This window comes from Crassostrea angulata, chromosome 5, assembly GCF_025612915.1.
Source record: "Crassostrea angulata isolate pt1a10 chromosome 5, ASM2561291v2, whole genome shotgun sequence".
Taxonomy (NCBI): domain Eukaryota; kingdom Metazoa; phylum Mollusca; class Bivalvia; order Ostreida; family Ostreidae; genus Magallana; species Magallana angulata.
The window spans coordinates 21,844,899-21,872,252 of NC_069115.1; the positions used below are offsets into that span (position 1 = coordinate 21,844,899).

Here is a 27,354-nt window from a genome sequence, read left to right on the forward strand (position 1 = left end):
CATATATAGACAGATAGACAACAGGTATACAGGAAAACTCACTTGATTTTTTCATTAAGTTAAACTGAGCTAAAACTATTCTGAATACATATTCATTCATGGATATTGAAATAAAAGAAACCCACAGCAAAACCTTTCTTATTTCTTCACTTCAAACTAAACCATCCAAGGAGGACCTGAAATCTTGATACTTGTACCTGGGTTTATCTATTAAACAATATTGTTAGAGTATTAAGCAATATGATTTAAAAACAATATTTGCTCAACATAAAAAAAATCATCAAGAGACTTAGATGTCCAGTTTTATTGATATTCAGATTACTGAATTTTTACTGCACATCTAGTACTATTGTACACTCATGTAATAGCATTGAGTCTACCTGAATTAAATTCTCTTAATATCATACATACATAATACTTGTGGGCAATACGTATTAGTTTCTTAAATATATCCTGACCTATACACTTTTAAAATATACAGATCAAGATGACATCTTATGTCTTCACAAGCAAAACATAGAGATGGTATCGTCACATCTAAGAATTCACAATACAAAAATACAGCAGACGTCAAACGAGACATGAATCTTCCAGGTAATCTCCAATGTCATCGCAACGCTTCAACATCCAAGTTAGCGACCGAATTAAATAGTTTATGTCTCAATTAAAAACTATAGCACTTAGCCACCATCACGTGTGTTCAGATTCTGAGTTTGTAGGCGCCGATTTCTTTTTTCGATCCTCTGTAATATATTTGATAAAGTCCTCCACAGTTTCGATATTCTCTGATTCATCTCCTGAAGACGGCGATTTCTTGGCTTGAGGGAAGATCTCGTGCATTCTCTGTTTGAATTCATCCAACTAAAACATAAACATGTAGCAAAAATTATCTCAGTCTGCAATTTACAATTATACAAATGAATGTACTATCTGCATTATTTTTATTGTCAGACAATGCATCAAAATTGGCATGTGTCTTTTAAATCATCAGAAATTATTGGAGAATGGCCCATGGGATGGCAGATTGTCTCAATCATGCTTAAAAAGATATACATACAGGATAGTTTTGTAAACCACAACCTGTTTTAAAACTGCAAGTGCATGAAATCCATTTCAGATCAAACAAAGACGATTCACCATATTCATTTATGAATGCTTCAATATTAATTTTTTTTGTTCATTATCCAGAAAATTACACTCTCTTACTATATTCAATGAATAATATTTAAGCAGTAAAATTTGGACGATTTACAGAAAGTGGGCTCCAAACAATATTATAGCAATATTATAATCATTAACGCATTTTCATGAAACCACAGACCACAGCTTGGGTAATACCATTGAGTGTGTAGAAAAAATAAGCCATCTGAAAAAAAAGAAGTCAGGCCTTCTGAAATGCGTTTCAAAAACCAATCAATGAAATGCGACATTTATTGTGGGAATCCACTCTCTCGATGATTCAGGCCTAAAAGCGGACGACGAGAAATCCAATTTTCCATTTAAGCAGCTATAATAGGCCAGTGGTATCTTTTTTTCATACTGAACGTGGCTTCCCTGTGTCTTGGTTACACTTTGCTGTTTTAAGCGCATGTGATAATGCATGTTGGAAAATGCCTGATCTATATGGACAGCGTCTCACTCAAACCTACGTCACCATAGTGAAACCCAAGGTGAGTCCTTGTACAAGTTGTATATGTAAAAAATCTCTTAATAATGAGACATGTTCTGATCAAAGTTGATTTTTTTAAAAATCATCATAATTTTATCTAGTAATATTATATAGGTGTATAAATCACTTTCAGGTATTAGATTAGTACTTAGGTCATTTTATGTTAATTATTATTCATTAGTGATTAGATTAGGAGCATCACTAAATCATGATAATTTTTTTTAAATTGCTTTAATTTTAAGACGTCTAAGACTATATCTTACAATTATTAATAGCTATAATACAAATACCACTGAAAAGCTAATATTCTATACTTTTGGAAATTCACTAAAAGACTTTCTCTCTCCGATCAGGCACAAAGTTAACACATATATATATATATATAAAAACTAGTTAAAAATTTTTGAAATGCCCTTATTTAATTAAATCAAACAAAATATCAGGTAGCCCTTTTTTCCATTGACTTTCTGCATTCTCAATTACCCATAACTGAAGTCGCCTACAACAAAATGTCATGCGCTTGTTGCAGCTATGAATCACACTGAACATGCACTTTTGCACCTTGTCACTAGAATCAATAAAAAGGATCGGTTAAGGATTAAAGACCTCTGTTAAATTACTTGTTCAGGCACAATAGAATAGTAGAATAGCAGCAACAAGCTATTGGATTTTTGTTGATGATTGGAGGGAGGGGGGTGTTACAATATAGTTGTTGAGAGAGAGAGAGAGAGAGAGAGAGAGAGAGTATGGAGGGAGAGAGAGAGAGAGAGAGAGAGAGAGAGAGAGAGAGAGAGAGAATGAATGAGGTCAGTTCTGCAGTTATCAGGAGATGTTAGGAGATGTTAGATGTAAAAATGTATGTTATATAGGTCCTGTGTATTTTCAATAACATAATAGGAGGATTTTTTGTTTGTTTGTATAACATGTTTAAGTGATGTACAAACTGATGCTGACATGAACCTAGAAATGCACTTTAGAAAAACACATCAGTCTCTATAAGCTTCCGCTGACACTTTAGATTAGAACTTCAATGTGTACTTGTGCTTAACAACAAAATGAAAGGTGAATGTTAAACAAAAGAAAGATTAAAAGATTACAAGGATTACATTACTAAAAGATGGTAATATTGACTCTGAATTACATGTATTTTGTATGATTTTTTTCTTTTTTGCATCATTTGCAAGGAAATGGGGGTGTGTGTTAAGGCAAAGGCACTTGATTACTCTATAGTATAATTATAATTACACATAAAGGTACCAAACTTATGCAAATCATATACACAGTAAAATTAAACTCGGTTATAGCAAAGTCCAAGGGACCAATGGAATATATTCGTTATATCCATAATTCGTTATATCTGTATTATGAATTCGTTGTAACATCTATAGCGAATTCACTATATACATGTTTTCTTTCGCCAGACTATAATTTTAGCTAATTCAGGCTTAAAATAAAATTCATTACTTTGATAACTATAATAATCCGATTGTAAATTGAAAAATAAATAAATTCATTCAAACTTTTTTTGTTAACTGGTAGGGCGAACTTTTTTAAACTGTAAAGAAATTTGTTTTTAAGGTGTTAAAATAATTCGTAATATCCGAATTCGTTATAAATGTAAAATTTTGCAAAGATTTGTTAAGAATTTTACCGGGGACTCCAAAAAACTTCGCTATATCCGAAAATTCGCTATATCCGTGTTCGTACTAAAAGAGTTTTACTGTAGCTTGAATGAAGAATGTTGACCTCCCATAAACAGAAAATTATTTTTTTACACCCCCCCCCCCCCCCATCTTGACATCACATCCATAGACCGAGAGACTTACATTGTTGACCCCCATGGCTTTTTTGATGAGGAAGCAGACCAGTCCAGTACCTGAGACGGCCAGCAGGGTTCCGTACCCCAACGCCTTGGATGCCCACTTCAACTCAGCTTGACCAATGTTTACCTGTAACAAACAAAATTAGTGTGACTGGTCATAAAAAACAATGCACTAGTCAATCAAGAGTCATTTCCTTAATATGGTCAACTCTCTAAAACACAAACATGATGCGAAAATGAGATAAAATACCAGGTAGTTAATGTACCATAAGTATTCTAAAAGCGAGTTGAATTCCCCCATCAAAAACGATTCAAGTCTCTAGTTTGGAAGATAGCTAGGACATATGATCAACAATTTATTTTCATGGACAAGTAAAAATTTAACTTACCGTACGTTAAGTTAAAACATCAATTTTAATGTCATTCGCAAAAAATGTCAATTTTAGGTATTACATGTATATATATGAATTTTGTTTTCTTTCATATGCATCTTAATGTTTCATGTATGATCTTCAAAAAAAATTTGTAATGGAAAATATTCGTTATGTAAATGATAAATTGCGTTAAAATTGTGCCGGCAGGGGTTTGAAAAATTACTTCGTTATAGCCATAAATTTGTTATAAACCATGTTCGTTATATATTCAGTCTGGAAATATATAAGAGTTTTGGTGGGACGTGAAAAATAATTTGTTATAGCCGTAAAGTAGTTACATCTGTGTTCAGTATATTCGAGTTTTGCTGTAAATTCTGATATGTTCAAATTAAGTCTTTAGGACAAATGATAGAATATCCCATATAGTTTCCCTCTCTTCAAACAACAATCATTTTTGTCTGACCACATACATTATGACCCCTACTAAACTCATATAATTCCAATATTCCAGTGGGTAGTAATTCAACATTGATGATGATGATGATGATGATGATGATGATAATGATGTTGATGATGATGAAGAAAGGAAATGAAAGTTGATCGACTGCTCATAGTTTGTCTCTTTTGATACATGATATAATACATGACGTATATTACATGTTACTTGATATAATGAAGTGTCAACACCATGCATATTAAATTCACAGTTATTATATAATAATCAGATTCAGGACTTTTACATCACTGATATATAAGGACCTTTGGCCCTCAGGCTGATATTGGAATCTTGGTCAATATGAGATGTTAATACACATTTTTTTCTCTCTACCATGTTTGCCTCAATCTGCAATGGATACACTCACGCAACAAAATTTTGAGATTTCACGTATTTAAAAGACACTGCAATGGGCATCACACAATTCTGTTGCAATAAAGTTATCAGTATTATTTAACAGAATCTTTTGCCTCTAAAAAGCTACCTCAAATGGATTCATTTATTATATAAAAACAGGGTTAAACCCAAAAAGATTCTATAAAAGTTGGTATGGATTAGTAGATGAGGTTAGTATATCTATTGACTCTTTCAACTTAGAGATGCCAATTGCTAACATTCACATATCGATCATTCTGTGATCAGGGGCATGTCAATTTATTCATTCATTATTTTCACATAAAACATTTTGGTCCAAAGATTCTAGTACACACGTACACATTGTGCAGATCAGTATGAGTGTGTCATGATACACTATAATCCCATTATTGAATAATTCATCCCCTGAAAGAAAATTCCTTGCCAGGACGTATCCCATAATGCCCTGAGTTTTCTGTCATTAAGAGTCCAATGATCGAAAATTCATCATCACAACAGGCCTCCTCTAGGAACATAGCTCTCTCTCTCTCTCAGCAATGCTTCCCAGAACAAAAAATCAATACCATTACAACAAGTTGCATCAAAGGCACTGTAGCTAGCTAGAGATCGAGTTAGTGTTTAGGAATATTACACACATCTTTTCTCCTAATCAATTCTCTGTGAACAGAAAAAAAAATATACCGTATAAAAAAAACCTCCAAAATATAGAAACCTCTAAACAACCAAGGATTCGAGTCTTTGGCAGCTATTGGCTGGCGATTGTGTTGGCAGACATAACAAAGGCTCTCTGATAGTATATGGCAAACAGCGAATCAATAAGCATGGTTTACCATCACAATAAGGTAAGACGTATATATGTAACCATATAATGCAATATTTCAGCAGCTTCAAACTGTTAACTCGGGTGCTGGTGGAAGTATTAGGTATATACTGGTATACCAATGTAATTATATATATTTCGGGCTGATCACATTTAACAGTAATGTATAATCTCATTACCTCGCTTTTTAAAGGACTGGAATTCCTAGTATGAATTAAGTAACTTCATAACACTATATAGTTACTTACAAAATTTCATCGCAGCAGGACTCATCGCAGCATAGTTGGCTTGTATTCGAAGATCTGGACAATCTTATTTTAAGATATAAAATTCATCATCCATTGTCTCAAAGATGTTTTTTTAAATTATGTAAAAATGGACAATCTTATCTAACAGCAACATTTGCTGTGTCAAGTACACATGGCCATTTTGATGTACTGTAAGCCATAGCAGGATCCATTCCATTCAAAACGAACGAAGAAATACTGCATATTAATAATTATGAAAACAAAGGGAAGTAAACAAAAACAATTTCATTATGACTGTGTGAGATTGAGTTAGAGATCACGGCACTGACTAACAAGTTGATACCAGATTTAATATCATGCTTCTCATGTCCCGGCTGGCCAATATGTACATGTATAATGTGCAGTTCTGGCAAAAACTGAGATCAGGAAAATTCTTCCATCATTTATCGATAATTTCTCCTCTATGATATGCCAAAATTTAAAAAAGAATAAGGATGTAAAATTCAATAAAAATAAAACATTGTGTGAGTGTGAGTGTAACATACTCCACTAGGTCATGCATATACTGGTAAGTATGTGTGCTACCTCTTTATGCCATCATATAAATAGTGAAAACCATAGTAAGTAATTTTACGTATACATATATATTAAGGGAATGAAACAGGATGAATGAAATACTGTCAAACCAAAATTTTCAAAGCCCCCCCCCCCCCCCCCCCAAAAAAAAAAAAAAAAAAAAATTAATAATACATTTGCTAAGAAATGTATAGAATTGCTAGTTTGGCCAGTTTCGTAAGAATTAAACCTGCCTCTCTCAACAGGTGTGGAATAATTGCCTTAATGGGTCATTATAGCCCTCTTTGAATATAGATACAAACTGGTGTGTAGATTTACAGTGCCCATTAAATGACAAATGTTTATTTTGAAAGAAATATTATTCTTAGCGTCAACTGATGGTCGTATACAACAAATGCTTTTAATAAATAAAATCATATTGTACATGACTGTGCATTTAATTAATTTTCAAATAAAATGTAACAACTTTTGGTGAACAATTGATAGCTTTATGATGTCATATATACAAAATATTTGAACCATGTCATATAATAGATCCTGTATAAAAAAATCACCGCACATTCTTATGTCATCATTGAGCCCCTATGTAACAGGATGATTTAACAGTTATATCACATATTGAGCATTGCAGTTCTCGAGAAGAAGATCAGACTTAAGTAATTGTTTATATATGGATCATAAACCTACATCAAACTTTGAGCCCCTTGCAAGGCCCAAGAATTGTCCTGGGGTCAGAATCAAAACAATTTTAAAGAATCAACAATAAGTAAAACCATATACATTGTATAATAACATTTGAGTTTTTGTGAATTAATCAAATGTTTTCCTTTGTGAAATTGGACCCCCCCCCCCCTCCAATGTGGCACAACCATACTCCTGAAGATTGTTAATACAATTTTGAAATTTTTTAATATAAACTATCTGAACTGACTAAAGTTTTTCTAAGCAAATTGTGTTTTAGAAGATTTTTAAAGTTGTTTCCGTATTTATTCCTATGTAAAAATTTGAACCCCCCAATTGTGGCCTCATCCTACCCCCAGGGATCATGATATGAATAAACTTAAACTTTCTCTACCTGAAGATGCTTCATCACAAGTAACTTAAAACTTTTTTGCCCGATCTGTTTCTGAGAAGAAGACTTGTAAAATATTTTCTCTGTATATTCTGATGTGAAAATTTGATCCCCCATTGTGGCCCCACCCTACCCCCGGGGATCATGAATTTATCAAACTTGAATCTACACTACCTAAGAATGCTTCCACACAAGATACTACTTTTCTGGCTGATCAGTTTCAGTGAAGAAGATTTTTCTCTGTATATAAACCATGTAAAAATTTTGACCACAAATTGTGATGCACTCTACTCCTTGGGATCATGATATGAACAAACTTAAAACTACACTACGACCGACCACCTGATGATGCTTCTATACAACTTACAGCTTCTCTGGCTGATCAGTTTCAGAAATCAAGATTTTAACGATTTACTCTATATATTTCCAAGTAAAAATTTGACCCTCCCATTGTGTCCCTCTCTACCCCCAGGGATCATGATTCAAACAAACTTGAATTTACATTATCTGAGAATGCTTCCACACAAGTTTCAGCTTTTCTGGCCAAATGAAGATTTTAAAAAAAAATACCAGCAAATTCTCAATGATCTTTTATTATCTCCCCTTGAGAGAGGTTGTAGCCCTTCATTTTGACAAACATGAATTCCTAAGGAGCTTTGTGCCAACTTTACTTGAAATCGGCCTAGTGGTTCTGGAAAGGAAGTTGAAAATGTAAAATGTTGATGGACATTAGACAGACAGATGGGCAAACAGATGGATGAATAGACAGACAGATGTCAGACAAAAGGTGATCAGAAAAGCTCACTTGATTTCAGCTCAGGTGAGCTAAAAAAAGTGTGGGTGATCAATCACACAAACTTTATGTTTTTAGAAAAAACTTTGCTAACCAAAAGTTTAATTGTTACATGTAGTATTTTAGATTTGAAGATCATTTAATTAACAAACATTACCAAACAGATAATTTCCATTTTGTGTAATTCAGGTTGACGTGGTTGACGTATATATTTCAAACAGTATATAATATGCTAGTTAAAAACACATTTTGGCAACTGGTCCTAACCTGTTTAACTCACCTGAGATATAGCACTGCCGTCACCTTTCTTGGCTGCTAATGCAAATGAACTCTTGAACTGGAAATATGTTGCAAATCCTACTATTGATGTCAAAAGAAATCCCTCTGAAAAGGAAAACAAAAAGTTCAGAACTTGCTACATCATATTAATATATGATATCTCATAAATTTTGTTATATAGTGAGTTTTTTTTCAGGTTTTGATATATCGCAAATGGTGTAAAAATCTCATTGCCAAAATTGAAATTTTTTATTTTTGCAAAAAATTGTCAAATCCGCATTAGAATAAATCTTTTAGGTGATAAAGTTGTTCAGTAAACCCACTGTTAGGGAGATTGATTTTTCAGTATATCTAAAACTTCTTGGGGAACAATTTCATTAAACTATAATGGGCAAGTGACCAATATTGCCAAGGACTAATTCTCCTATTGTTACGTTATTTTTCTGACATATATATAATTTAAGAATTTGTTAGATCATATTATTAAGTAAAATTTATGCGATTAAGAAGGGGGCGAAGAGCGATACGACTGAGCCCCTTCTTAATCGCATAAATTTTACTAAATACGATCGAACATACTTACAACATAACCCACTTTTTCATTGGCTAATCAAAAGTTCTGCACCAATCAGACTTTATCTTTCTCTTATTTACGGCTCTCTTAACTGTCAATCAAAATGTGATTCGCTGTGAATTCAGAGAAATTCTTTACGATTAAAAACATCACTTTTAAAATATTTAGCAACTGCTAATTGGATGAAGAAGTTGATTATGTTCTAATGTGCTGATAAAATGATGTACCAATGCACAAGTGAGAAATGGTCCTTGGCGAAAACTGGTCGCATGCCAGTTGATTTAAAGTTACAGGAAAACTAAATATGATACCCAAGTCGTTGCATCTGATGTGCATTCATGCAAATCTATTTAAACATTTAAAATGAAAAATGAAATATTTTCACATTTTGCTCCAATTTATATCTAACTAAGATAAATTCTATCCGAAACCATAGAGCACAATGGCTTGCGTAGAAAAAGAAACATTGTTACAAAAGCAAGTACGGTGTACCTCAGAGAACATAAAACTATAAAAAAGCATTACTGCACCTAGATAGAATGTTCTATCGTTAAAATGACAGATGTCCTACGGACCCGGTTTAACGATAGAATTCGTCCCATATACTCGCTTTGTAGCAAATAAAAAAATTATATCGCGCTGTATCTCGCCTAAATTGTCATATGATTGGTCTCAAATACCTACAATATTTCTCTTTTATAATCCCATATTACAACATTACCTGTTTTTGCAACAAAATCGCTGCCACTTTTAACATCATGTTTGAAAATTCGCTGTTTATGGTCGCCATGTTAATGATAAAATCCGAGACATTCCGAGTGCAATTTCCGACAAAATGGCAGGCAAATTCAAACGCGTAATTTAACAAAATTCCTTGGTACGGCTCTTTAAATGGATATTTTGTTGACTAAATGCATATTATTATGCATGTTCAAAAAGGTTTGTAATGTGTAAAAATATGTTTTTCCTCTGCATATAATATTTTACAGAATGAAAATCGACGCGAAGCTGATCCGCTTCATGGCTGCTACATTGCAAGTACATGGGACGAATTCTTACTGTGACCTGAGCATAGCCTGGTCACAGTAAGATTATTCTTTCTACACTGCACCCTATTATCAAAATTAACTGTCAAGCGCTTCAAAGTGCGGCAGTGTCATTTAAATCTAATAACACATGTGTCGACATGGAAGCAGTTATAAACTGTTTAAAATTAATTGTCTTGTTAGCCTATAGCTAATACACTTCAGTTCAGTAGTGCAACATACTCTTTGACCTTGTGTAGGCTTGACAATAAACAAAATACATCGGCTTAATCGGTATAAACGAAATGAAAATCCACTTACTTTTCACGTTTTCTTTTTTTCTGTTCCACCGTTCATCTGCAGATTCAGTGACAGTCGCGTAAGGTTTAGCATTCTGATCAATAGCCCCGTCTTTCCGATCAGCATGCACAACATGCTGTCTGGGCGTCGCCATATTGTTTACAATGTCAAGGTCATTAAATTTTATTTAACAGAAATTCTAAAAACATTGTTTTTCTACATTCAACGTAAATCTGAATACTTTTTGGAAAATTGAACGACAAGAATAACTTTAATACATTTTCCTTTATATTATATATAATTCACGCATGCGCAAATAAATTTATTATCAACAACAAGATTCTCGTTTCCTGTGTAACGAAAATCATGTCGAAATAACCGTGTGTGCCAAGAAACTGTTTAACAATTGATCTGTATCTGTATTTGTAGAAGAACAGACTTTGCAATGACAAGGTTTCTGACAAAAGTTCACCGTGGGAAATGGATACAGCTCCCCTGCCAGTGAAAGAGAGTTCCTATGTCGCGGTAGCCACGGACAGGGTGTCGGAATATTCGGACACGGGTTCCACAAAGAAAATGCCGAAAAAGATGATTCGGAAATGGGAAGTGTTCCCGGGGAGGAATAAATTCTGTTGTAATGGCCGGATTATGATGGCACGGCAGACTGGAATATTCTATTTCACGTGTATTCTGATAGTGGTAACCAGTGGCCTGTTTTTTGGCTTTGAGTGAGTGTGGATTATATATTGAGTGTTTTCTATGTCTACTGTAATCAGCCTGATCATGATAATATCTTATTGCTGGTGTGAGAAAGACATTGACCAGTAGCAAAGTACGGTAGTTATATGTAAAAAGCAGGTGCTTTATTAATATTCTAAACCCATTCAGGGTTACAACTGGAGTACTTAAATGCTCTTTTGCAGGGTAAATTGACATAGTTTGGTGAAATATGCTGTATGTAATGTCAATAGATCCCTTCAAAGTAAGAACAATACTGCTCTTTTGCAGGGCGAAAAATGACTTGGTGAACTATGACATTAACTGTTTCATATATGTCATTTAATTATCTACCAACCAAAATTTTGGCTAAGTATATAAATTTGCCCTGCAAGAGAGCCGTACGGCAGTTATTTGTGAAGGGGTATATTGTTTGATTAACATCATCTAATTATAAACCAACTAAAACTTTGTCCCTCAAATTATATCAGTTTGCCAGTTGCATACACGGCAATTAAAGAGGTAAACCCCTTAAATACTCACAATTGAAATAAAAAATGGAGGGTCTCATTATGATAGTGGAAAAGCTACCTATAGTCTGTAACATGTATATTTATTCCATATACTGGCCAGGGGCATGTTGAAATAAGGGCAAGTCTGAGATGTGTATCAATGGATGAATAATTTCAAACATGTCTAGGGGCTTGTAATGTAGTAGGTAGCATTACTTATCAGCAATAAATTTCGCTAAGTAAATTCATGTGATGTAAGGGAATATACTGGTAACAATGCAGATTGTGTGTACATGTAAGTGTTAATTGGTGCGTTAACTTATAGTTATAAATACTCTGTCTCGAAGATATCCTTGCATGATTGCATCACATTGTGCTAATTAAGTTAGTCAATATATCTACAAATACCTCAGAGTTCATACTATATGTATTCAATTTACTTGAACATGTTGAATAAATAAATAAAAAGATTTTTTGAGAAACCCATCCCAGATCAGTCTTTAAGGATTAACAAAGGACATTTTTTTTCTGTTCTTGGTCAAATACACTGTATAATGGAATTCTCAGGGACAGGACACTTTAAAGTTCTAAATTAGTTGTAGCCTTACATGCCTAAGGGTAGAAAAAATTTCAATAATTAAATAAACTTTCAACATTGTTTAAATCATTTTGATTTATTTAATCTATAGAATCTGAATATAGAGATATGAAGAAAGAATGATAAAATGTTACACCCAATTTTTTTCAAAGCATGTACTAGAACAAGCTCAAAGTTTAATATATATATATATATATACATGTATGTATAACCTAGTCTCTATTGACATTGCTTTAAGGATATGCAAAGTTCACCAAATGTAATCCCCCTACCTCAGCAAAGTGCTGATGATAAGAATTGAATTAAGCCTGTATTTGTTTTATCTTTCAGCTGTCCTTACCTAGCAAAAAACGTAACGCCAGCTATTCCAGCATTTGGGATCGCCTTATTTATATTTGTGATGTCAACGCTATTCAGAACGAGTTTCAGTGATCCTGGGGTCATTCCTCGCGCATCTCCGGATGAGGCTGCCGACATTGAGAAACAGATAGGTCAGTCTGTTAGAGAGAGAGAGAGAGAGAGAGAGAGAGAGAGAGAGAGAGAGAGAGAGAGAGAGAGAGAGAGAGAGAGCATTACAATCATCAAGAAATGGAATAATGAATTGACACATAGATCATGTTAGATGATTTTGCTTACTATAAGGTTGTATGTATGTACAATGAATGTAAATCTACAAGATAATATATTAGTTAACAAGATCTTTATTTAGGTGTGTAGGTATGGTCACTCAACCACTAAATCTGTTCATTCTATACTCTGGAACATACCATACCATCACAGCTGGTGTTTTATGCAATAAGTTTTATTGATAACAATGAGACTCTACTTATTATGGTTGTTTATTACAGGTAACATGCATTTAATATGTACTGTAACACATTCAATTATGGTACAAGTCTGCTCTCTAGATATAAAAAGAAAAGACAGTGACACTACCTGTATGGTCCGAAGGGCAAGGACCGGCATTAATATAACAATATTGTCATTTCGTGAGCTCTTTATGACCCATTAATGGTGTCCTCAGTTACAACTTAAAGTTACAAAACAATTCTGTGAAAGTATTCCTGAGAGAAGAAAAAAATTGCAAACTTGCTCCCTCCCACTTTTACTTTTACTCACTTGCACTGTGGATACGGTAGCCATGGTAACCAGATTGTGTTTATGTATTGTAGCTAAGGATATATGATATGTGAATGGAACTTTAGCACTATTACCACAGTATAATTTAATAATTATAGTAGACTGATCTTCAATAATGCCATGGTCGTGTCACACTGTTAAAGACTGACAGGCTAAATAGGATGTTCAAAAAGGAGTCGGAAAATCCAAGCGCAGATGCAGTTAATTTTTCCAGGGGGGGGGGGGGGGGGGGGTCCAAGGCATAATTGTATTCACCAGATGGTCCAGTGTGATCTGAGGCCTATTTTTTCAGTAAATACACTATGTGATATGTGAATTTAATAAATTTGAATTTTCCAAGGAAGGTCCAGAACCCCACCCCCACCACTATATACCCGGTAGATCCGAACATGAATTCAGATTCATTTTTAAGGAAAAGTAAAAAAAGAAACCTGTTGGTTACTTGGTTACTTGAAACTGTTTGTCACTTAAATTTTATCTTGAACCGGTGAAATGCATTTTGCCTGCAAAAAAGATAAAGTAGAACTGTACAGTAATTGTATAACATGTATCGCATACATGTAATTATTTGGTTTTACCTCAGTCTGAATGATCATGAAGAATTCAAATATCAATGGTAATATCTAACCTGACTTGAAGGGACTTTTGCAATCGTTGTTGACTGCAGAAATGAAAAAATTTATTAGAATTGTTTCTATATTAACATGTAACTATATCACAGCTTTATGTAACAATGCGTAAGTGTTAGGGTTTCATTTGCCTGTTATATTTTATTAGTATATCATCTTAATATAATGAAATACCTTTGTAGTAGATTAATTGATATTTCAATCAGTTAGAAATCTAATTACAGTGCATTATTGGTAATTTCACAAATTTGGTGTATATACCCACTAAAGTATAAGATTTTATTTAAATCATGTATGTGCCATATGTACATTTAGTGTGTATTTATGTTCATCATGGATTTTTCAATACTTGTATACATATATTTAATCTGGTTCATATATTGATTAATTATGATTGATCTATTTACAGAGGTGCCAAACTCGACCCCGGGGACTTATCGTCCACCCCCCAGAACCAAGGAGGTGGTTATCAAAGGACAGGTTGTCAAATTAAAATACTGTTTTACATGCAAAATATTTCGACCCCCACGGGCCTCTCATTGCAGTCTCTGTGATAACTGTGTGGGTAAGTTGCTATAAAATACGTCAGGGATGTGATTTTCCCCCGAAAATCCGCATTTCCGCAGATTTGAAAATCTAAAATTTTCGTATATTTTTATTGTGAACAAAGATTGTACAAAATATAACTTAAAATAATATGATACAACTTCTCTCTCTCATTTATTAAGCTTATCACATTCTCATCTTTCAAAGTCAAAACGGTCATTTCAAAATCAGTATAGACCCCCAAATGATTTGATTTCCCCCTTTTTCAATGTATGCTAAACACATCCCTGATACCATGCGTAGGAAAGGGCTTTTGATAACATTTGGCAGACAAGAGGCAAGATTTTTCACCATTTCAATTACCAGAATTATAGGTGGAGCCACTTATATTTTCATAATTGGAGAAATAAAGTGTTTGAAATTATTCCTAAAAACCCAATTATATGTCACTTCAAAATTATGAACAGCTATGATTTAAGTAATTTAAGTTATAGAAATATTTATATTGTAAACAACTCTGGAATCCCATTTTAAATTGTTGATTATTAAGATTTTGTTTACAGCCTGTAAACAAAATCTTAATTAACAATTTGAATGGAATTCCAGAGTTGTTTTCAATATATTACCGTAAATATTTCTATAACAGTACTTTTACAACTTTTTTGTTATGAATATGTGGTTTCCATTATATCTGTATGTAGAAAAAACATTTTCGTAACTCTGCATATATTTTTTGCACATTTCAATTTCAAATACAGTCAAACTTTGTTATCTCAGACTAGATTGGACTGTTTAAAAACTTCGAGATATCTGAGTATTTGAGATATTGAGGGTAAAATACTTAAAATACTTTAAAAAATAAGTGGTTGGGGCTTAGAAATCACTTTGACATATTCATTTTATTCGAGATATTAGTCTTTGAGATATCGAAGTTCAACTGTAGTTAGTACTTTGAAGTCTTTGTAAAAAAAACCAAAAATCAACAAAAAATATTGCTATTTATAATTCTTCAAACTTCTGAGTTCAGGAGAGTAACAATAAAAATGATAACTTTCATTTTTTGTTTATTTGACAAATATTTTGGATTTTTTTCCTTCGCTTTAAGAGTAATTAAGAAAATTAAGGAAAATAGAAAAGGAAGCTATAACATTTTTAAAATACAGCTGTGCAATTTTAAATGATTTCCTTGTGTTGATGAGTCAGTGACCTAGATATATTTTCTATTTCTGTTACAGAGAGGTTCGACCACCACTGCCCCTGGGTGGGAAACTGTGTAGGAAGGAGGAATTACCGCTACTTTTATTTATTCATTCTCTCCCTATCCATCCTCTGCATCTATATATTTGCCTGTGTGCTTACTCATCTTATATTACGTAAGTATTCAACAGTCTTAAATAAATAAAAGTCTTAAGAATTAGATGAAAATTATCTTCAGTAAATGGAAATTCCTGCAGTGAAGTTGGGTAATCCTTTGGGGTAGAGTTCTGTGGGTTTTTTTTTTTTTTTTTTTAGTTTAAAAAAAATTTATTTTTTGTAGAGTAGGCGGTGTTTACAGTTTGGGGGAAGAAGGGTGGGGGGTTAGTTTGTATTCTGCAATAATGAGCTGTAACAATTTATTTTTCTTGTGAAATGATGTTGCAAAAAAGTGGTTTATTACAATAAAAAGCTGATTACAATACTGAAATTTTGTCAGTATTGCATAAGTCTTGTAGGGTATTAAAACTGGAGATTGAGATTTAGAAATTAGAATGCTTCTACATATTTAGCCAAAACTTCATACCTGCTAATAAAAGATCACATAATCATTATAAACATGAGATTAAACACTTTGAACTATTAGAATTTCTCTCACATCAGCTTTCATTGTCAAAAAGCAGATTCCTTCCTTCCCCCCCCCCCCCCCCCAAAAAAAAAAAAAAAAATTCCACAAGACTTTACAATGAATATATACTCTCCTATTCTGCTATTCTGGATCTATAGAATTTTTGTTTGCATGATTTTAAATTGAGGTTTAAGCCCCACCCCACCCCAATAAAATAAAAATAAACAGAAAAGGGTTTTAAAAAGGTCATACATTCAATCAAGCAGCATGCATTTGCATCAAGGAACAGAAAAAGATTGGGTTTTTGAAGATGTAGAGTGTGTATTATTTATTATAATGCATGAATAAACTGTTTTTGTAAGAAAACAAGATTAAAATCTCAAGGACTAAATGCTAAGTGATGAAATCCTGAATATATGTTTATAGGGTGACTCACCATGAATGTGTTATTTGATGTAATATATAAAATTTGGTGAATATTGAATATCTAACAAATAAAAAGGATTTATACATGCATGTATAAAGGATGTTTGACATGTATGAGGAGGAAGGGGATGAAAAAAATTGCAGCAAACAAAGCCAAAATATGATGGAATCAGGAAAGTGTGATAATGAGCCGTTATGATATTTTCTTTTTTGTCAGGATGTCAGAGTTTGTTAAGGTTTTTTTGAAAAGGGGGGGGGGGGGATGGAGGGAAAGTGTAATATAAATGTTCACTCAGTCTTTGGGTTTTGTGTATACCGGTACTTTGTATTCTTTTATGTATTGTAGTTTGACTAATACTTTTTTTTCCTACATTTCAGGTTCACAAGAGGATAATTTCTTGCATGCAATGCGAGACTCTCCAGCCAGATATCCTTTTCATCATGTTGTATTACCGTTTTGATAAAATGATAAGTTTAAAGTAATTATGGGCTGTTTAGTCACGCAACTTCGTTTTTAACTCAGAACTTTCAATTTGAAAGAAAAAAGCATAGATGTGAGGTTAATACATATATACCGTACTCATGCAGATTTGAGGCTGAATACTGTAATTTCCTTATTAAACACGAGGAATTTATATCCGCGTAAAATCGCGAGAAGTACCTCTTGTGGATTTTAAAACCTTGCCATTATTTTCTGAGAGTTGAGAACTTTAAGAAATAAGGATAAATGTTCTGCGTTTGTGATTTTATATTCTCGCGATTTGATACAAAACAGCGGGATCGCAGAAGTAAGTACTCGCCTAATATAAGGAATTTTCAGTAATTGTCTTGAAAAAAATTGTGACGGCAGGGCCAGGTGTCGACATATATACATGTATGTATACATGTGTATATATACTGTTGCCTACAAAGATAAGAAAGTCTTAAATGAAAGATTAAACACCCAAATAACAGACAGTATGCAAGGTTCTGCACCCTTATGCATATAGATATCGGTACAGCGGTTAAGTAGGAGTTCCAAATATACATGTATAAAGAGTCACTTTTTAGGAGTGTGGGATTAACATAAAGTAAAATTTACAGTGTACAATAAACAGTTTAAGATTTCTGATCTTATCCCTTGGATGAATTTTCTCTAATCTTATTTACAATCATAATACTGAACAAGAGACAAAACAAACATTTATTTTTCAACATTTATTATTTTTCTTCACACCATTTCACAATGATCAAGGATAAAAATAACCTTTCAGCAGAAAATGGGATCAGTTTTCAGCATGATGTGGTCATGATGTCATAGCTTTGTTTTGATGGGGGAAAAATTGATTTTTATTACATGACTGTGTAATTGATAAGTCATATATAGAACAGGGAAGTCATATGTCAAGCAAACAAATGATATTATATTCCAGAATAATATTTTGTTTTTGAAGTTAATCTGGTCCATCTTTTTATTTTTTAAGAAAAATAAAGTTATTGTTGAGCCTTTTATATCTTTACAAATAAGTCATATTTTAGACAAGTATTTAAGAGGGTCATAGATTGTATGTTACAAAGGAAACTTGTAGAAGGATAACGTTTTTGCACTGAAAATGATAAGTTTGAAATTTATGTCGGATCTTTAGTATGTAATGGAGATAGATTATAGGGGGAAGGGTTTAATTTGGGGAGGGTTTTATTTTTGGTCAAAAGATTTTTTTGTTATTTTTTTTATTAATCTTGAAAAGAAATTTTTAATTAATAGATACAACTTAATGCACTTCAGGTGAACAGTACCATCATTTCTATGATAGTATGTGTGGGTTGTTGAAAGGGGGAGGGTGTCATTAAATACATACATTATAGTGTTTATTTTTTATCTAAATTGGGCAAAAAAACTGGGAGGGGTAGGAGCCCCCCCCCCCCCCCCCCCCCCCCCACCACCAATAACAATAAAAACCCCACAAAATAAAAAAAACCCAAAAAAACCAAACTCAAGCCTGTGTAATTTTTGTTGAGGGGCAAACATTGAGTAGGAGATGCAAATCGCTCAACTTACTGCCTTATATGTTGAATGAATCAAGCGATCAATATTTCTCTGCGTGCAATCTTTCCTCTTCATTCACTGGTTTCTCTCTGTAAGATTCTCCTTGGTTCTGCATCAGTGCTGTGATTGGAGACACAATCAATACGACTGTACCGGTTTTGGAATCGGTGTGTCATAAATGGGAATATCTGACAACTTGAGGCTTCAAAGCAGACAGCGAGAGCTTTGTTTTGAAAAATCAGTCAGAAGGAACGGAAAAGAATAACAGCATTAACAATATTGATTTTAAAAAAATGGGTGGGAGGGGGAAAGGAGAGGAATTGATCACAGATCTATTTTTAGGCTTACAGATCTGATGCAACATATACTGGCATATTGTATTTTTAAAGTAAATATGTTCAGATCAGGAATGCCAGTCCACATATAGTGTAAAAGAATTGTAACACATGTACTAGAACAGAACATGGATATATAGTTTAAACAAATGAGAAGGGAGAAAAAAAAGAGCATACTTTCACTTACTGCAGAGAAATTGTATATTAGACGCGAAGATTGGGGCGGGGGTGGGGGGGATGGGTTCTATACCAGGCTCATCTTTCAAGGGACGGCAGTCTATTAAACCAGTCTCGTTTTTATCATGGGAAAGTCTTGGGGGGGGGATTGCTTCAACACTTTTACTTATATTGTTTATGCAATACACTGTCTAAGACATCAGTCCTAAACAAGTTAGGGTTGTTTTTTTTCCCTGACAATATCTGGGTATCATTAAGTTTGCCTTAAATTGAGGCAGGTAGCTAGTAAGTTATTGACGATTCTCAGGGTTTTTTCCTCCTTAACTCTTTTCGCACCATTATCGAGGCAATAATTTGTTTCTTTTCGGTCTGGTCCATAATTGGCCTAGCTGGCTTCCACACCTATCTAGCTACGTCTGAGCAAACCACAAATGAAGATGTGAGTAAATCAGGCTGAGCTTACCTTCTTTTTTGTCGTGCTGGTTTCTCCTGTGGTCGCGATACACATAAAGTATGCGTTTATATATACATGTATGTATGCCTCTTTTTTGGTTTGCTCCGATTCTTTTGGGGATTTTTATGTCATCCAAGAACATTATTTGCTTTCATTGTCGACTTTTCATTGCTTTCTTTGTTCATTATTAAATATTTATGGGAAAATTTAGGTGGATTTATTTTATTCACTCATTAAAGGTTTTAACTTCATTATAATTAATTAAAGAACACATTTATTTAGTTAATTTCAAAGGGGGGGGGGGGGCTGGTGAGATAAAGTAAAACCACAGTGTGGGAAAACATTATGACTTGTTAATTATTGAATATTCAGATTCCATTGAATCCCTTAGATTTGGGACAGCAATAGATTTAAATTTTTGATTTCATAAGTTTCATGATCAAAATGTTAATGCTTAATTGCTTGCTATGAACATTTTTGTGGGGGCAAAAAGATTTATTTTCTTTGGTTTTATATTTATATTTTTTTTTTATTTATTAATTTTTTTTTTTGCCTTTTTATAAAAAGAAATGTTTTAAGCAGAATATACATGTACAATTGAATTGCTGTTTAATTTTGATGCTTTCTTGTGCGATACACACGTTTTTGATGTTGTTTTTTTCCTTAACCCCTGTCCACTGTGATAGAGGCCATTATCTGTTTCTTTTCTGTGTGGTCGGTGGTCGGGTTAGCAGGATTTCACACATATCTAGTAGCTTCAGAACAAACTACAAATGAAGATGTAAGTAAACCTTGCTGCTTTCTGACGGAATGCTGTGATACTGTGTGTGCAGTAATTCCGATCCTCCTCTATGAACGTGACTCCACTGTATTTGTGTTTATACTGTAGAAACACATATATTCATTGGGTCAAAATTTCGTTGTTTTTAAAGGAAATGAGATTTCGTTGGCATTTAATTTCGTCATATGATCGTAAACTCTTTGTATTCATTAATACTTGGGTTAAAAATTCGTCATGGATTTAATTTCGTTGATTTATACTCGAACGAAAATAACGAAATTAAATCCTCAATGAATATTTTTGCTTCTACAGTATATAATTTATATATTTATTCATTGGCATTTAATTTTGTCATATCGTAAACTCTTTGTATTCATTGATACTTGGGTTAAAAATTTGTCATGGATTTAATTTCATTGATTTATACTGCCAACGAAAATAACGAAATTAAATCCTCAACGAATATTTCTGCTTCCACAGTATATATAATTTTTTTTTGAATTTGTTTATTTTGATTACCAAAATGTTGTAGCATTTCAGTTCAATTACAGTAACATCTACTGCGGATGTCTGCAATATACAATGTATGTTTAAAGAATTACAAAACAGTTTTAATATTGCATGGATGAGGTTTCTTTCCAGAAGTAAAAAAAAATGGAATAAATTAGCTTAAATCGCACTTAATATTACGATTTAATGCACCATGATAGCGATGCTCCTGACAATGATGATGATATTACTACACCCATTATTTTATGTTTAACATATTAATTTCTGCTCATTTTTAAATGGAGTTTTCTTGAAGAGACCTAATTATAATTGTTGAACACACAATGTAGTAAATATAAACCAATGAAAAAAATTGAAATTAAGATATCGCTGCACTTAATGCAATACATGTTTCTCAAATAAGTGAGCAAGAATGCAGTGATTTGAGATACTGGTAGTGAACGCACAGAATGACCAATGACATTCATCGATATTTGTTTGATTTTGTCTGATGTTGTAAATGATCTATTTTTAGATAAAAGGCTCCTATTCCGCCAAGAGGGGGCAAGAGAATTTTAACCCTTTCAGCCAAGGATCAATATTTAGGAACTGCCTGGGTGTTCTATGTGGCCCCACCCCTCCTAGGTAAGGAATGCAGGGCTGGTCACAAAACTGGCTTACTATCCAGCATCTTGATCCCACAGAAACTTACTGTGGATTCTTAATTAAACACGAGGAATTATTATCCATGAAAAATTGTGAGAAGCACACTTCACAGATTTTAAAATCTCACTTTTTTTTTTTAGGAAAGATGTAAACTAAGTATAGCTTCTTAAAAGATTTGGCATTCGTGTTTTTATATATAGTCTTGCAATTTGATGCAAAACAGCTGAATCGCGGAATTAAGTACTCAATCGCATGATATACGGAATCTACGGTTTTCAATTACCTGTATTTGACACCTTTTATGTATTTTGAAAGCCAAGTGTGAAAAGCAGTCTAGTTCTAGTGTTTTATCATGAATAATGTCAGTTGGTTTTATCAGAAGATTACATTTAAAAGGTTTTTTTTTAATACAAAAATTCTACCAGTATACTGTAGGATGCTATTGGATAATGTACCCATTTGTAGCAATACGCGCACTCTTATTTTAGTGCTTTATAGACTTCTTTAAAGTACATGCTGAAATACTGTAGACTCGTTATTTTATGTGAGTACTTTATTCAGCGATCCTGCCATTTGCATCAAATCGGAAGAATATAAAATCGCGAACATGAAACATTTATCCTTATTTTTTATGGTTCTCAACCCTCAAAATGATGATAGCGAGATTTTTTAAAATCCACAAGGGTGCTTTGCGATTTTATAGGAATATTAAGTCCTTGTTTTGATAGGGAATCTACAGTGTAACTATATGAATGATTAAAACAAATACATATAGAAGCTTGGCTCTAATGCTGCTTTATTCAGTCTGGACGGTACTCCCAAAACGGAGTTAACTCCCAAAACGGAGTTTATGGCTCCATCATGCATTGCGGTAAAATGGCGTTTCTAATGTTAACAACGTGTGAGTTATGCCCCTTAGTTCTAAATAAATCTCTAAAATTGGCCAAAAACACGACAAAAATTAATTCTAAATTTTCAAAAATATTTCTTAAGGTTTATGTGTCATATTAATGTCATATGTTCATAACCGTTTATTTGTATTACGTAAGATTAATTTTTAAAATGAAAAATTCACCCAAAACTTCTATCACGCACAACTATAACTGTTTTGAAATAAACGTTTGGATAATATGTTCATTTATCATTGTTTGTTAAAAGTATAGTTTCATTTTAATCATTTTCATGCTAAATTAATCAATTATCTTGAATAATTATGTATTTATAATAACAAGGTTTCCTTACATCGCAAATGCCGCGAGCTATTGTAATTGTTTAGATGATAATTATCAGTTCAATTTAAAGAGTTATTGTGTCTAGAATGAAAATTTGTTTAATTTTCTAGGCTTTTAAACAATCAATCCTTAGGTTATTATTTTAATACAAATAAGACGTTTTTAATCATCGCTATAGCAGCCAGTTTTTGTTAGTAATCGAAGCTTTTTTCATTTACGCACTTATCAATTTGTATGTTTGGTGATTTTAAATTGTAACACAATACGAAGAAAGTAAAATTTAATGCAATTTACCTTTTATTAATGATAACATTCCATGAAAAACACAAAAATATCACTTTTTAAGCATTGTCCAAACGTCCAACTTATAGATGAATAACTTTCTTAAGTGCAAATTCGATCGATAGTAAATTATATCCTGGGTCTTTTAAATCATGTTAGAAGTCTGCCAACACATGCAGCACTTTGCAAGACAATTTCTTGTTGACCCCATGTTTTCATCGAAAAATCGCCATTTTTTGTACCAGTGCTCATGCGTAGACTCCCAAAGCGGAGTCCAAAATGCTTGCAGAAATTTACTTCCGTTGACTCCGTTTTGGGAGTCCGTCTTTGTGCCTGGTACAATCTTCTACTAAATATTAAATACTTTCAAAAAAATTATTTTGGACGAACATGGTGAAAATTTTCTCTCTCACTTTTTCAGTTTGATTGACAGTCGTGGTTTTGTCATCCCAGACAGCTCGCAGACTCAAGGGGTAAATGCGTCCACCGGCAAAGAGAGCAATGCCGTCAATGTTAAACATGAATATTACGGATCTACTAACAACACTAAGGTTTGACCTAGTACTAACCCCCACCTACACACATAAACCCCCCCCCCCCCCCTCTGTAGCAGCACAAAATTCTATCATAGTTCATGCACCTAATATAATTGCGCATTTATTAATCATATTTTCTAGATTAATTTAAACTGAATCCATTTAAGAACTGTGACTTTGAACATGTATTGATACTAGTGACAAAAGAACTGCAGCATTGCTGTAGTTATTCTGGTAGACCAGAGAGAACATTAATATTGTATAGCCATACTTGTTTGCCTAAATATAAGGCTTTAAGGTACCTCACTACACCTACACTTATACTCTTTAAGACCATACGTCACAAGATGGCGATTTAAATGTTTTGTTAAACTGTTTATATCGTTCAATTTGTTGTATATCGTCCTAGCTCAGTGGTTAAAGTAGCGGACTTCTGAACTGCAGATCATGAGTTCGAATCCACCTGGAGCTTTTGTTCATATTAACTTAATTAAATTTTTGAAAATGTAATTTTTCATCCAAAATTGCACATTTTTTGCATATTAGACTTTAATACTTATTATCCATTAAGATATCTATCATAATCAAGTAAATTTCTGCTGATTTGAGAAAATATTTTACGGTGTAGTGAGCCACCTTAATCTTCATTTAATTCGATCAAAACATGGACATACATTTTTTTAAAGTATCAAACCCAAAGGTAAATATGCTTTGACAGCTTTTAAGTAATTTTAGCCAGTTTGCCGTATCACTTTTACGCGACATATCAAAAACTGGGGAACGGATGGAAGTTCTAATTTTAATTAGATTGCACTTCATATATTAAGCTATTCCCAGAGAAAAAATATTTATATTCTGAATTCTCTTGGGGTTTTTTTTCACAACTTTTATCGATAGGATATCAACTTTTGTGAATTAACTACCCTATAGAACCTGGTGTCAAGATTCTGCTGAGATCTGTGATTTTGTCGGTCAGTCAATGACTGTTTTTTCCCTGACTAGCTTTATGAAGTTCAATATCTGATTTATAAGCTGAAAATTATCACATTTCATTTCTAAGCAGCTTAAAATCCTTTACTCCATCAAAGATTACATCTTGATTTTGATATTAAGATAACATATTTTTTTTCCCTAAAGATATTGATATCAGTATCTTAAATCAGACCCACAGAGTATTTTGATTAACTCAAAAAAGTAATCAATATCGTATTTTATTTAATAATAAGATGAATAGGGAATGTCCTGATCAGGGAATTAATTAAATTATTATCATTGAAATCTAATTAAATACCAGTCCTACTTTTATTTTGTGTGTGATTAATACAACACTCTTACATCTGCAGTGCTTAATATAATTTGTGATAAAATCCGTTTTACAATTTTTTTCTCTCGCTGGTATCAGGAGCAGAAAAAAAAATCACCAAAACTATGATACTCCAATTGAATTGATCACAAAGAACAATAAAAAAAAGTCACATTTAATGAGCCTCATTCTTTGATATTGAAATTCATCGATTCAGAATTAATTATTTGTTAATTAATCCTTGCACATGTGTACTAACAGACGTTTTAAAACACTCAATCTTCACAGACTAACAATGTGGGAACAAACACGGCTAATCATGTGACAGGAAGTAACGGTTCCGGTCCAGTGATGAAGCAGATGATTAGCTATCAGACCCCAGACGGTTCCATCAACAGTCGCCTCCCACCCACCAATGGTACGTGTCTGCGCACCTACACTAAAAAAAATTTACCACGTCCCCTCCCCACCCTTAAATAAAACCAAACTCCCTTATGTATATAGATATAATTGTCAATCAAAATAGATGAGCAGTTCTGAAGTGTGCTTAACTGTTAGAGCAATAGATTTTAAAACATGATAGATGGGGCTGATGTGGCATTTTTGAACAAATCTCTGCATACAGAATGGATTTTGTGTCTTTAAATAAGTGTTAAGTGCTGGCAGCAAATAAAAGTTTATAATAAAGTACACTTGATAATTAGAAAACTAAATGAGAGTCCAGCAAGTATATAATTAAAAGTGGGGTCAAAAGTCATCATCTGCTTGGGAAGGGGGGGGGAGTAGTCTTTTTAGGGTATAGCTGCATTGATAATTGGCTTATTTGTGTCTTAAAATTGGTGTTATCAGCCAGGGTAGATTGATGTTTCCAATGTTCAGTGTCAATATGTGAAAGATTTTTGGACTTTTGTTCATTTCACTCGAAACACTAGATGCAGGACTGTAGCTCCAGGTCTGAAAAAAATTGGGATGGAGGACCTGGGAGCTACAGTGCCTCTCATAGTAAAAATCTGCAATTTACGGCGCACAAAAATCTGTGCTTGTTTGGGACTGATTAATCTTATTTTGAAACACATTCTGTAAAAATATTTGATTTCAAATAATTCCTTGGACATTTTACTACAGATGTTGTCACTTTACTTGCCCCTGATATTCTTTTAAACACCATCACCAGTCCCGTAAAGTGAAGTGGTGCAGTTTGTTTACATGAAAAAATGGGGACTCTCGATCTCGACATGAATTTAACATATTTCATTTTCTGAGGTCGATTAGCATGTTTCGGGGAAAGTCTGCGGCAAGGAAAGAGATGATATCAGTAGGAAATTGCATGAAGAATTTATTGGTACCTATTTTTTTCACAGAATTTGTGTGTAAATAAGGTTAATCAGTCCCATTCTTGCGCAGATTTTTGTGCGCCGTAAATTGCAAATTTTTACTTTGGGAGGCACTGTAGCTCCCAGGTCGTCCATGCGAATTTTTTCAGACCGGGAGCTACAGTCCTGCAGCTATCGAAAATCGAAACACGTACAATTTTAACTTTTTTTTTTTAAGGGGGGGGGGGGGGGGTGTGTTGGTAGCCACTTGCCATGTAACCAGAGCATGTATTTTCATGACCCTTCAAAATATCAGCTGAATGAATGGGGGTCAGCACTGTACTGCATGTAATTAGAATATGCAATGCAATATCGGCATTTTCTTGTTTAATAATCCATACGTACCCTTCTGCACATGTCCATTTTCAAAGAACTAAACAATACCTTACAACAAAGACTGGCTAACCCATTGACTGAAAAATATTGGTTCCAAAATTTCTTGTGTGTGCCTTGTTTACACCATATATACATTTACTATATATAATATGTCAAAGGAGATTATTTTTGAGACTAGAATCGTTAAATGTTAACCTATTTTTTTGGACAATCAGTGAAAATATAGCGTTCTTTTGTTAATGCTGCTTGTATCAGTGGGTAAGAATCCCCTGTGGAACAGCACCCTGACCCAGCTGGCTTATCAGAATGGTAAGTTGTCCCAGAAACTAGAATCCTCGTAACCAGGGGAGATTACAGGGGAATCTCTCCCATCATGTCAACTAACCAGTAGGAGTTATGGTTCTTTGTTTATGAGTATTTCAGTAGACCACATAGATTTATAACTTCAGTAGTTCTTTGATAAAAAAAAAATATTCTGACTGTTGGATTTTGCATTCCTTGAAATTTGAAGATTTTAAATTATTTCATGAAATTTATGAAGTTGATACTTC

At 33.3% G+C, this 27,354-nt stretch overlaps 2 protein-coding genes across 11 annotated transcripts in view; one reads left to right on the forward strand and one right to left on the reverse strand.

Annotated features, from left to right (window-relative positions):
• Window positions 1–284: 284 nt before the first annotated feature.
• On the reverse strand, window positions 285–10,698 carry LOC128184178 (transmembrane protein 242-like). Its single transcript, XM_052853542.1, has 4 exons — window positions 10,445–10,698; window positions 8,526–8,629; window positions 3,496–3,618; window positions 285–861 (listed from the first exon to the last, which is right to left on the reverse strand). The coding sequence occupies exons 1-4, from the start codon at window positions 10,575–10,577 to the stop codon at window positions 691–693; spliced, it is 531 nt and encodes a 176-aa protein (XP_052709502.1). The 5' UTR covers window positions 10,578–10,698; the 3' UTR covers window positions 285–690.
• The window catches only part of LOC128184162 (palmitoyltransferase ZDHHC9-like), a 29,092-nt gene continuing 3,088 nt past the window's right edge, over window positions 1,351–27,354 (forward strand). For 2 of the 10 annotated variants that reach the window (XM_052853520.1, XM_052853526.1), the window contains exons 1-11: window positions 1,366–1,670; window positions 10,853–11,151; window positions 12,581–12,741; window positions 14,429–14,584; window positions 15,801–15,938; window positions 17,192–17,240; window positions 20,484–20,586; window positions 21,611–21,720; window positions 23,677–23,806; window positions 25,383–25,512; window positions 27,059–27,112. In XM_052853520.1, coding sequence (XP_052709480.1) covers window positions 1,611–1,670; window positions 10,853–11,151; window positions 12,581–12,741; window positions 14,429–14,584; window positions 15,801–15,938; window positions 17,192–17,240; window positions 20,484–20,586; window positions 21,611–21,720; window positions 23,677–23,806; window positions 25,383–25,512; window positions 27,059–27,112 — 1,390 coding nt within the window. In that variant the 5' untranslated portion in view covers window positions 1,366–1,610. Of the gene's footprint in view, window positions 1,671–5,428; window positions 5,579–10,852; window positions 11,152–12,580; window positions 12,742–14,428; window positions 14,585–15,800; window positions 15,939–17,191; window positions 17,241–19,687; window positions 19,791–20,483; window positions 20,587–21,610; window positions 21,721–23,676; window positions 23,807–25,382; window positions 25,513–27,058; window positions 27,113–27,354 lie in introns of those variants that run through there. The other 8 variants (XM_052853521.1, XM_052853524.1, XM_052853527.1 and 5 more) reach the window with 8 other exon arrangements.